The sequence below is a fragment of the Cibotium barometz genome, chromosome 65, assembly GCF_041138505.1.
Source record: "Cibotium barometz isolate CiBa-2024 chromosome 65, ASM4113850v1, whole genome shotgun sequence".
NCBI classification, from domain to species: domain Eukaryota; kingdom Viridiplantae; phylum Streptophyta; class Polypodiopsida; order Cyatheales; family Cibotiaceae; genus Cibotium; species Cibotium barometz.
The window spans coordinates 29,548,073-29,560,643 of NC_141110.1; the positions used below are offsets into that span (position 1 = coordinate 29,548,073).

General features: G+C 39.6%; 1 protein-coding gene across 1 annotated transcript; it reads left to right on the forward strand.

Annotated features, from left to right (window-relative positions):
* Positions 1-3,000: 3,000 nt before the first annotated feature.
* On the forward strand, positions 3,001-9,271 carry LOC147603155 (putative boron transporter 2). The gene is made up of 13 exons (XM_086797229.1): positions 3,001-3,488; positions 3,718-3,800; positions 3,898-4,090; positions 4,204-4,342; positions 4,530-4,695; positions 4,849-5,015; positions 6,079-6,252; positions 6,675-6,770; positions 6,929-7,066; positions 7,194-7,531; positions 7,650-7,920; positions 8,496-8,609; positions 8,929-9,271. The coding sequence occupies exons 1-13, from the start codon at positions 3,382-3,384 to the stop codon at positions 9,121-9,123; spliced, it is 2,181 nt and encodes a 726-aa protein (XP_086653355.1). The 5' UTR covers positions 3,001-3,381; the 3' UTR covers positions 9,124-9,271.
* Positions 9,272-12,571: the final 3,300 nt, after the last annotated feature.

Sequence of the window (12,571 nt, forward strand, 5' to 3'; positions counted from 1 at the left end):
CTCTCTCTCTCTCTCTCTCTCTCTCTCTCTTTATAGAATTCATTTTCATCTTTTTTGCTAGCGGGTTAGCATTCATATTCATAGAGAGAGGGAGAGATAGAGCTAGCATTTATGTTTTGAGAGAGGGAGAGAGAGAGAGAGAAATAAAGAATTATATCTACAAGAGAGATTAAGAATTATATCTACAAGAGAGATTAAGAACATTATATCTTTGTAGATATAATTCTTTATTCTCTCTCTCTCTCTCTCTCTCTCTCTCTCTCTCTCTCTCTCTCTCTCTCTTCTAGTAATAATTTTTATGCTATTTGGGATGATAGCCATTTGGCAATATGGTATTTGGATTCACATGGAGGGGTGTTTTCGCACCAATTGGCTATCATACTATATGTAACAGTTGGATAAAGTGATTTTCTTGCCTTCTTATATAATTTTAAGTATGAGGAAGTTTGCAATATATTAATTTTTTAATGTTTTAAGTTTGAGGAAGTTTGCAATGTTTGCAATCTTCTAACTTCAATAATTTCATGGATTTCGCCAAGGTTAAAGAGCATGTCACAAGAGAATTCAGGAAGATAATTCACATAGAGCAATTCTTTAGGAAGAGAATTTGGGTAACTTGGTCTTTTGAGTGAGATGAAGGTGATGATTATTTGGAACAAAGCCTTCAGTCTTGTTTGGAAGCTTTTGTTAGTGCCATATGTACAAAACTCTTCATATGTATGTACATAACACTATTGATTCTTCTGGATCAAATCTAGAGTATATAATTGTTTTGTTACAAAAATAGAAGGGAGTACAAAAAAGAGTACATAATAAATTTGTTCCAATAAGTGCCTGTTGGAACAAGGTTATTAAAGTTAGAGAGGGATTAATTTTGGAACAAGGTTATTATAGATAAAGAGTGAAATGCCTATCAGCAAGATGTGTGCTCCAAAATGACATTTATACCATATATAACAAAATCAAAATGTCTTTGTTGCTATGCAATCAGATATACTTTCTTGCATGTACTTTCATGTCCCTGCTCTCATCAAGTGGTTTAAGAAAGTACCCTCTAAATTTATGCAAAGAAATCTTTACATTGCACTTTCCACCTGAAAAATAATGAATAGCTCCACAAAAATTGTTATTGGCACGTACAAGACAATTGTCACTACTTGTGTGGGTATACCTCAGAGAGTAGAAGTGGTCATAAGAAAGAATACTTGTATGGGTATACTCCCTTCCAATGACCAACAGAGTGTAGAAGTGGTCAGTTAGAAGAATACTTGCCTCCACAAGGCTTCTTGCACTTCTCCCCTAATATTGCACTCAATTACGTTCACTCTTCATAGGAGGAGGGATGCACATCTATGCATAAAAAACATTGAACACTTGAATGAGAGAATGCAAACATAAGGAGGAGTAAACTACACAAGAACCTCCTGAAATTTGTTTTCCCAAGCTCTACCTTGAAGTCTTTATTCTGAAATCTTTCTCCTTCTTGGTTCCATTTCTTTTAAAAAAAAGAGAGAAGAAGAAGAATAGGCTGAAAGCTTTCTCCTTCCTGTTTGCACCTGGGTCAAAGAGTGGGAGAGCATTTCTGAATGAAAAAAGAGAGAAGAATAGGCTAATATTAAGGAGAGTAAACATGAAGAAGCATTCAAAATTTTTCATCCTCTATAATATTTTTCCCTCCTTTGTAATTTGTCAGGCCTCTTTAATGCCATTGGTAGTCATTTTCTTCAAAAAGGTACTACTTTTAAGATGAAAACGGCAGTTTTTAAATATACTATAAACTTTTTTAATAGAACTTTATATTCATTTAGCTATTTTCCAACGTTACTTTGGCCTCTTACTGATTATAGGCTTCTATCTTTTCTCTCTTCTAAAAGGCCCTCTAAATGACCTCCAAAATGTCCTAATATTTGGGGTGACTAATAAGGAGTTTAGCTAACTGGGAAATACATAGGATCCTGGACAAAATAAAGAAATGGGAAGGAATCAGGGTGTCTTTTCATGACAAAGTGGCTATTGTAAACTGGCTTTTGAATGCATATGTGATGTTTTTGTCTTCAGTGGTGGACTTCAGAAAATGCCACTTGAAGAGGATTATGGCTCCAATAAGTAAGTTCATCTCGAAAAGGATCACATGTTTTCTTTTGTATGATAACAAAAAAGTTGTCATGTGGAAGTACTATTGGAAGACCTCAAGGTTTCCTTTATGGGCACCCAACAAAAAGGCTGTGTGGAAGTGCTTTCACAAATTTACCCTTAACAAAAAGGTTGTGTGGAAGTACTTCCACACAACTCTTAACAAAAAGCTATTGTGGAAGTACTATGGAAGAACTCAAGATTCCCTTTTGATGAGCACCCTTGTTTGTTAAATTTGATCGGAAGGGGTAAAAGTTCCATTTTGATGCCTTTTTTTATCGCGATTTTTTTGATTGTGCAACTATCAAAATCAGACATGGGTGATATTGTTCATGGGGCTTAAAGGTGAACTACTTGTACAAGGTCATAAGCAACTAGATCTAGTAGCTTGGCATGGCAAGGATTGTGTGGACTATGAGGGCGAAGGTTATTCTATTTTTGATAATGAGGAAATTATTCTATTTCTAGTGGAGAGGCTTTACAGTAGTGAGTGGTCACTTCAACAAAGGCCCTCGGTGCGGAATGCCTATGATGAGCTACAAAACGTCAACGCAAAATTACAAAATTAGCTGTAAGCCAAAGTCCAACTTTAAATTTGTAAAGTAATCACCTCAGCTGCCTTAATGCTCATCGACGCCAACTTGAAACAATACAAACTAGCTGACACCATCCATGGGCGAGTTAGGTGTAATCTCATGTGCGCAAATTTCCCAAGCTAAGCACATATGTTCATCATGGGTCATCAACGTGCACCTAGCTTGCACGCAACTCTTGTCAAACTCACATTAGGCTTATCGTTCATTTTTTTTTAATGAGCTGCAGGGCCGGCCTTATGTGTATATATGTGTGTTTACAATCCTCATGCTCGCATTATACCTTCTTCTTTGTGCCTTTCCTCTGTACTACATTAACATAAAAACGGAGTGGCTCAAGGACTATTACCTGCTTAGTTTTCCTTCTTTTCCTTGGTTTATGAAACATCATCATCATATGTATTAACCTTAGTCACTTCAGTCTCTCAGATATAATAGATTCACAGTTGGTCTTGAGCAACATCAAAACACTACATGATGTTTGATAATTGCGATCCTCATCTAGAATCCTCTGGTTAATCCATATTCCAAGGAGTAAAAATGATAGAGCTTGTCCAGGGTTTATAGCAAACATTAGACCACTAGCTAGTTGTGCTTGGAATCCAAGGTTCGTGCTTAATTAGATCTTGTACTTGTGTGTCACACAATCAGAACAATGAAAAGCATACAATTGTATCCTCTTCGAGGCATAGTTCAAGACATAAAGGGTAGAGCCAAATTCTATAAGCAGGATTGGATCAATGGCCTAGCCTCCGGCTTTAGGTACTAAACTTTCTTGGTTGTTTGCAACTTGGCTGTGCAATGAAAGAAGGATCATTAAAGAAGTAGATTGTCTCCTCATTAGTTTATCATGTACTTCATGCAATGCATGGAAAATGTCTGATTCAATCGTGCGGATTTGAGATGATCCCTGTCAGCTGTTCGTTATGGTCTTAAAGATTTATTTGTTTCTCTGCTAACGATGAGTATATTTTGTCCTTGATTTTGCTAGAATATTGGTACCGACTACATATATTTTCTTCGCCATAGCTCTTCCTGTGATTGTTTTTGGAGAACAGCTACGCATAGACACAGGTAATCATTGGCTATGTTCTACCCATTCTCTATTAGAATACATGCAATATAAGATTGACCCAATTACATTCGGCATTGATTCGTGTATGTCTTGCAGATGGAACCCTAGCTGCCTTCGAAACGCTAACATCGACAGCCGTATGTGGGATTATCCATGCCATAATCGGAGGGCAACCCTTGGTTATACTTGGAGTTGCTGAACCTACGGTTTACATGTACACTGACCTGTACAAGTTTGCCAAGACGAAAGAGAGCCTAGGGCAACGCCTGTTTGTAGCGTGGGCAGCGTGGTATGCTCTATATAATTAATCGACCCTAATTAGGGCACCATGATGGCTTAATTAAACAGCGTAGTTTTCACAAAATTTACGACATGCAAATTCTCAGAAGATTCCCCTTGCAGGATTTGTGTTTGGGCGAGTCTTATGCTGATCGCTTTCGCAGTACTGGGGGCGAGTTCAATTACCAAGAGGTTCACTAGAATTGCTGGAGAGTTGTTTGAGACTCTCATTGCCTTGTTGTTCATACAGCAAGCAGCCAAGGTGGCTTACTAGACGTTTATATCAGCAAAAAAATGAACCAAACTAGTCGAACGAATACTAATTAGAAACTTAATGACGAACAAGAACTCATAAAATTAATTAGATTAGCACAGAAGAGTTAGCAGGTTTCATTATTATGGAATTGGGTGCTAAAAGCGATTTATGATACTTTTTTGTGCAATATTAGGGCATGGTGGGAGAGTTCAAGATTCCATCTGGGCAAGATCCTACACAAGAAGCTTTCGAGCTCCCATGGCGTTACGTGAATGGGTTCTTTGGTTCACTGCTATGCCTCGGACTTCTCATGACGGCATTGAAGACCAGAAGTGCACGGTCTTGGAGATATGGCTCAGGTAACTAGTTAAGCTAATCCTTGACTAATTATAAGACTTATTTAATTCATATAATTGCCTTGATTGTAGTAATTAGTGTCCGACATTCTAATTTTCAGACAGTTCATAAACTTTATATTTACAATTCTTACGATTGTTTGCCTTGATTTGAAGCTTGGATGAGGGCGCTCATTGCGGACTACGGGGTACCCTTGATGGTGTTGCTGTGGACTGGAGTCTCTTACTCTGCTAGAGAGTCCACACCAGAGGACGTCCCGAGGCGCTTGCTAAGCCCCAATGCTTGGGATCCTAGCCCTACAGCCCGCTGGAGAACCATCAAGGTAGAACTAATTGCACTGTCACGGTTCTCTAACCCACCTTCCATCCAGGCTTAATTACACTGTACATGGAGTTAGGGTTTCCATGCGCAAGTTAAACTCGGCCATGGCTTAGCTGCATTGCATAGGTGGCCATGGCTTGATCGGCCATTTCATCCTTTTGTTTTACATCACAGCATCGTGGTTTCGAAGAAAGTTCCAAATAAGTGGCATCTATTGATAAAAGACAACCGGCTAGTGCGTGAATCAAAAAGCCACTGGGCGTTTCAGCTAGGTTCGTAAGCGTGAGAACAACTCCTTAACGAATTATGTACATATAAAGTGGATTTTAAAAAAAACCTTTTAAAAAATATCTTAAGTTTTTTTCCAAATGGAGTAGCTTTAGTACCGCTTAATTTACTAAAGGCATTGAAGAATGTTAAGAATACGATAATATATTGTTTTTTTAGTTGGCTGAAATTAGAAAGTACAACACAACCACACACCCAACACTTGCGACCATTTGTAGAGTGAGAGCTTGAACCCATTAACCTTGGGACTTTCAGGCAACACCTTATTCCACTGCACTAACTTGCTAAATGAATTGTTTTCACGTCATGCTGTCGTATAAAATATCACATGATTCTAGTATATACTAGGGGCACTAGCTAGTTGCACTCTATTGGGTTACACTAAGGGTGCCAAAATTGTTTTTTGTAAAGATGAAAAATAAAATTAAAGAAAAGGGATAGGAAAGTATGTACAAAATGGTTTCTTAAAAGATAGGTGTACTTACATGATATAATTTAAGGAAGAAAGAAATTTTGAGCATTCCCCTCTATTACATGCATGTAGGTGATACGTGGGTTTTCATAGAAGTGAAACCCCTAGTACTTGTCGTCGGATCATTTGCAAGAGTTTTTCTAATGTATTTATCATATTATTTGGATGCATCTAGATATTTATATATGCAACGTCCTTTTTTATTTTGCCGATATTACTAGAAGTACACATGAGAATTAGTCAACAAGCTCCTAATTTTACATCAAATTTGGTTTGAGTGACTGCCTTTTATGGCTTCCTCTAGGACATGGCGGAGGTTCCTTATGCATACATTCTCATGGCGATTGTTCCTGCCATCATGGTTGCCGGGCTTTACATCTTCGATCATAGTGTGGCTGCACAAATGGCTGAGCAGGAGACCTTCAACCTCCAAGCTCCATCCGCTCACCATTATGACATGCTTTTGTTGGGAATCATGGTAACGACTACAGATACATCCTCTTCTTATCTTTAATCGAGAGTAACATGATTATTTTGGAAGCATGCCTCTGTGAGATTTAGGATTGTAAATGCACATTTTGAGCCCAATGAGGACTTCTTTTCTCTCGTTCATAACTTATGGATAACATGATTGAGAGTAACATGATTATTTTGGAAGCATGCCTCTGTGAGATTTAGGATTGTAAATGCACATTTTGAGCCCAATGAGGACTTCTTTTCTCTCGTTCATAACTTATGGATAATTCGTTCATTGTTTTGAATCCAAATGTATCTCCTGCATGTAAACAATGATGTAAGCCCATCAAAACACGATAAGTTATCCTAAATGACCGTATCATAACTTTGTTTTTAATGTGGTTTTTTTTTTCCTTGTATAATTTGATCTACTTGGCAAGTCAGGTACTTATCTGTGGTCTTCTTGGAGTTCCACCATGTAGTGGCTTGGTTCCTCAGTCTCCCATGCACACAAAGAGCCTTGCCAAGTTGAACAAACAGGTAACTCGAAGATCTATGTTGTCCCAGAATAGAGTCTAGTCAATATTATTATTCAAGAGGCAAGATTAATAGGCTACCTGAATTAGCTTTGGGTGTGTTATTTTGTCATCCTCCATGTATAAATATAATAATGGGATATGCTTACTTTGATTGGCCAGATAGCTCGAAAAAAGCTGGTTGAAACTGCCAAACGAGGCATAGAGGAGCGGGTTACGTTGGGTGAACTGTATGGGTCCATGCAAGAAGTGTACAAGGAAGTTCGGACACCATCTCCCCATGCCTCCTCCGTTGATTTGGTAAACCTGCAGCCCAACTGTTGCAAGACATGATTTCCATCATCCTTAGGAAGTGTGGTCTTAATTAATTACATGTGATTTGGATAATTAATTTGGGGGCCTTATTCTATATCATGACGTACCTTAGGACCTCAAAGATTTGAAAGAGTTGCGGAGCTTCAAGCTGTCGTCGAGCAGCGCACTGAAGATGGAATCGCCTGCGAACGCGCCGGTGGACGCCAGCATATTCGATCCGGAAAAGGATGTGGATGCGCTATTGCCGGTGACTGTGAACGAGCAGCGGCTGACCAACCTGCTGCAGGCGGTGCTGATGGGGGGTTGCGTGGGTGCCATGCCGTTGCTCAGGCGGGTGCCGGTGTCCGTCTTGTGGGGCTATTTCCTCTACATGGCCATCGACACCCTGCAGGGCAACCAATTTTGCGAGCGGCTGCTGCTCGTCCTCACCGCCCCCAGCCGCAGATACAAGTAATCTTATAATTAACTGATCATTAACATATCTAACAACAAATACAATTTCAATCAAATAGAAGATTTCAGGCCTAATTACGATGCTCATCCTCCTTGGCATGCATGCGCCATGCAGAGTGCTCGAAGAGTTTCATGCTTCTTTTGTTGAGAGAGTTCCCTTCCGGGCCATCACGGCCTTCACCATATTTCAGCTGCTCTTTTTGCTCCTATGTTTTGGCATTACATGGATACCCATCGCCGGGGTCCTCTTCCCCATGATGTTCTTCCTCCTTGTGCTCATCCGGCAGTATGTTTTACCGAGGTTTTTCCAAGCCCAGCACCTGTGGGAGCTTGATGCGGCCGAGTACGAGGAAGCCCCTGCAATTCCTCATGAAAGAGCTGTCACAGTAAGCTTTGCTCTCCATTTCTCGTCTACATATATTATAGAGAATGGAAGGCTGCTTCAACTCCGCCGAAGAGTAGGAAACCTTTACTTTTGAAAAGAATCCTTCCAATTCCTAAATTAAATACGAGCCTTTCATCTCATGGATACGACGTAACCTTGGAGGTGAACAGTTTGGACTCCGCACCTGCCGTCGCAGACACTACATACATAAATATATATATATATCCCACAAAAATACATCTCTAATATTAAAAAAGAACCTGCCTTGCCTTGCTGTGTGTGCGCGCGCGCGCGCCACTTTTTTAAAAAACTCAATTTCAAATATTTTTAAGTTTCCCTTGTGGAATAGAGAGAGAGTGTGTGACCATAAAATAACAACAATTCCTTAGTCCAACCTTTCACAAAGACAAATAAAAAAATTGAGCCCAAATAATAAAGTTTTGGAGTCAGCTTTTGAATAATATATCCCCTTACCACACAAAAAAAAAGAGCCATTAAAATGAAGTTTCTGCCTTTTGAAATTGAGGATTGATCATTTCATGGGCTAAACTATTATTCGCATGTTGTCATTTGCAGGAAGCAGAGGCTCATGGGCTTGGCAAAGCTGAGAGCATGCGAAAATCTGTGAGTGACAATGAAATACTAAGTGACCTGACCACTAGAGGACGTGGAGAACTCAAAGTTTGCCCGGTACAACTTGGCCCTAGCCTTTTGAGAATAGAGATTAGGTTTCTTTTGAATCAATACAGCTACTCACCACCAATTAGTGTTGCCATCCTAATCCTCTCAATTTTTCATGGACACTACTAATTGATTTTACATCTACTAAAGTTTGATCAATATAAATAAATATACACACACACACACACACACACACACACACACACACACACACACACACACACACACACACACATATATATATATATATATATATATGGAGCTAGTGTGCTCAATATTGCTACCTCTAATGGACTTTTGTTATGCTCACATGATACCATGCATACAGGCTCGTATAGAGCAGTGGACTGGTGGAGATGGACTAAAAAGCATAAGACAAAGAAGCAAAAGGGTGGGCGAGCTACCAAGCCGAATAGTACCAAGTGGAGAGATTAATAACTTCGAACAGACCATGGACAATATTGTTGGCCATCCTCCTACTCCCAACAAAAGCACAATATCGGCCCCCCCTCCACAACAATAACAACAAAAGAGACTGCAAGTTATTCGGACAATCCCAGCAGAAGTACCATGGTGCCCACATTGATGTCGAAGTCATCATCAACAACATTACAAGGCTTCATCGACTCTTCTACCTCACCTTGACAAGCATGAGAGTCTCATGTATATGACCATACGTATGCACATGTACTTATACAGTAACTACTTATACATGAGAGTCTCATGTATATGACCATACGTATGCACATGTACTTATACAGTAACTACTAATTGCATGAATCCTACCTTCGATAGTGCCTTGGTATATTAATAACAAACAGATGCATTTGAAGCATTGTGTTTTATCAATCCATGCAAAGGCAATTCCAAGGCTGAAAAGAAGATATAGTGATTGAAGTGAAACTGTGCTTGTTGTGATTGTGGTGATCCTGTTTATGATTGAGCCGTATATATTGTGTTTATTTATCTTATTTGTTTTGCTTTGTTTCTTCTTTGAATCAAGTTCACACAGAAACAACTCTTCAAGCTCCATCACCACACAACACCAGAACAATCTCTTACATGGCAAACTGATATCGAATATGAGAACTAATGCTTGCAAATGAACTAAGAATTAAAACGCAAAAAAGAAATTTAGATTAGAATATTTCAAAATGTGGTGGACATATATTAATTAACCAAGCCCTAATGGGCCTGGTTAATTAATTAAGACCTTAGGCTTATCCTCTCTCTCTACTCCCCCATCGCTGGCTCCTCGTCCCTCCCCCCGCATCGCGTCCTTTCCACCGCTCTTTCCCTCTCCCCCTGCATTGAGTCCTCTCTCTCTCTCTCTCTCTCTCTCTCTCCTTAATTGCTGGCCCATGGCTCTATGCCTCTCCCCCCTCCATCCACTGCTCTCTCTCTCTCCCCCATATCCAGTCCTCTCTCTCTCCTCCATCGCTATATCCCTCTTCTCCCTCTCCCCCTGCAGTAGCACTGATCAACCATGTCATCATCCTTTTAACTGCGGGTAAAATATTCGACAAAGGGCTATAAAAATTTAATTTTATTTTTAACTAAGGTCCCTCCACTTTTAATCTTTCTCACATCTAATTAATTAATGTGATTTGAAATTTGGCACCCATATTAGGGAGGCAGTGGCAAAGGAACTCAAGGGAAGTAAATCAATTCCTACCCATCATGCTTTTATAACATTTGTAACCACCAAGGCCTTTATTGTGCTTTTGCATATAAAGAAGTAGCATCTCGTGGAGCGTTTCTTTTTATATGGATTTCTTTTTTTTGGGACCAATAGTAAATATATATATTACTTCAAATCAATCTTTACATCCAGACCCAGTTAACCGAGATGACCTACCTGAGTACACCACCACCTAGTCATAAACCTTACTTGTCTACATTCAAAAGTTTACTTAAGAAGTTCCATCTCTCTTCCTCCATTACAAAACTAGACTGTCCCCAAGATATACGGTATGCCAGCTGAATACAAGCTTCCATCATGGCTTCAGTAGTGCATCCTCTAGGAATTTGCTTATCCAACACATCCCCCTTTTTGGACTAGATTTTGATTGTAGGCAAGGATTTCACTAACGTAAACGAGAACATGTGAACATGGTAATAACATATGTTAATAACACAAAAAATCTTGTGATCACATGTTATATTCACAAAGCTTTCATAAGGGCCTAAAAAAATTATCTTTGTCGGGCATAAAAAATCTTCTTAGGTGGCCACTGACCTGCTATTATGTGAAGATGGTAACATGAGAACATGTGAATAGCTTATTCCCATGTGTAGCCAAGCTTTTAAGGGGTTCCCAAATGGCAAGTGACCTGTTATTTTGTGAACAGTAACATGAGAACATGTGAATAACTTGTTCACATGTGTTATTATCACAAAAAAATATTGTGATCATGTGAATATTAAATCCTTGATTGTAGGCATTGTCCCAACAGGGTTCTCTATAAATGCCACAAATGTGTGGTCCACTTACTTCTCCGTGAGATACCAGCTTCTAGTTTTAGGACCAAGTTTAACCTGTTTGGGCTTCAAATCTAGACCAATACAAACCTGCATCATATCAATCATGTGTTAGGTTTCCCTAGTATGCATGATAGCCCCGAAAAAGAAAGAGAAATCAAGTGATGCCATTTTACAGCCTCTAAATTAGCTGACCCATCCCATCTTTATCCAGCTTCTTCACACAGACTACAGACCAACACATGTACACACTCTTATGCATCAATTTTATCACATCCTAACCATGAGAGGATCCATTCTAAAACACAATGCAATTCCTAGAATTCCAAATTTTCCACAAGCAGCAGGCTCTAATAATGCTAAACAATGTATCTACAACCCCATCATCAGGTATCCATTTCCCCAAACTCCAGTCACCCCAATGGCCCTAAATCCTTATGCAATGTTCAACCCACTTGCCAATTTTTCCCCATGCTCCTCTGATATAGCTAGACAGTCCCAAAATGCATGTTTTCCATCCTCCAAGGGAGTTCTACATCTAGGGCAACGTCCACTAGTAAAATTTCTTTGCATTAACTTAATCCCAATGGGCAAGGCCCACATACAAACTCTCCATTAAAAAACCTGAAACTTTATAGGGATATGGCTCTCCCACCATAGATCCTTCCATCGAGTAACTAGGGCTCCAACTCACCCTCCAAATTTTGTTGCAATATTCCACATTAGTTCCCATTCCTTAGTTCTATATACAGATCCCTAGCTTTTCCTTTTCACAATTTAGCCCCATTAAACCAATCCTAGTCTTTTATCTAACAAGACTCATCCAATACAGTAGAAAACCACCCCATCCAAATATGCACCAAAACCTATCTCATGACATCTCTTTCCCTAGAGCAGACAAGTCAAATTCTTGCTCTAGTTAATCAAGTTCTTTCCACATCTGGCAACATAGAGATTCCCATAACTATAGGTCCCTCTGCTTCTTTCTAGCAGGAAGAAAACAATCTGCTCCATGAGCACGCAGCCATGCGAGCTTGCTTCACTCCCATGCCAAGAAACATAACCAAGTGACCTGTACTTGCTGCCTACATAAACCCAATCCTAGTAGTCTGCCAACCCTTTATTATTCTGTTTTCTTGCTGAGCAGGTATCCAGAAGACCTAGGGGGGTTGAATTTGTGAGACCACCATAGCCCCAAACTGAGCATTGAATTTCTTGAAACTCTACACCCCCCCCATCCCAAGTCATTAGACTCAAATCTTCCTTCCATTTGTTGCTCATCTTGCACAAAGGGAAGTCCATCACTTTCAAGGAAGCATACGAAAATAATTTGTCCTTCCATCCTACCCATGACCATGTAGAAAATCTAAGGCGTTAACAATGGTTCAATGACCAGCTGCTCTGCTGAAGGACACACAAATGAGCGAGGGCGACATGGTCCTCTTCAGCATAGAAATACATAAAAATAAACTCAAGATTAGAGGCTTAGG

What these genes read in the sequence shown, in the direction of transcription:
- LOC147603155 (XM_086797229.1), top strand. Translation starts at nt 3,382, where the DNA reads ATGAAAAGCATACAATTGTATCCTCTTCGAGGCATAGTTCAAGACATA. An exon ending in TTGCCAAGTTGAACAAACAG is followed by an intron (nt 6,771 to 6,928) that starts GTAACTCGAAGA and finishes TTGATTGGCCAG; the next exon opens with ATAGCTCGAAAAAAGCTGGT. An exon ending in GCCCCCAGCCGCAGATACAA is followed by an intron (nt 7,532 to 7,649) that starts GTAATCTTATAA and finishes TGCGCCATGCAG; the next exon opens with AGTGCTCGAAGAGTTTCATG.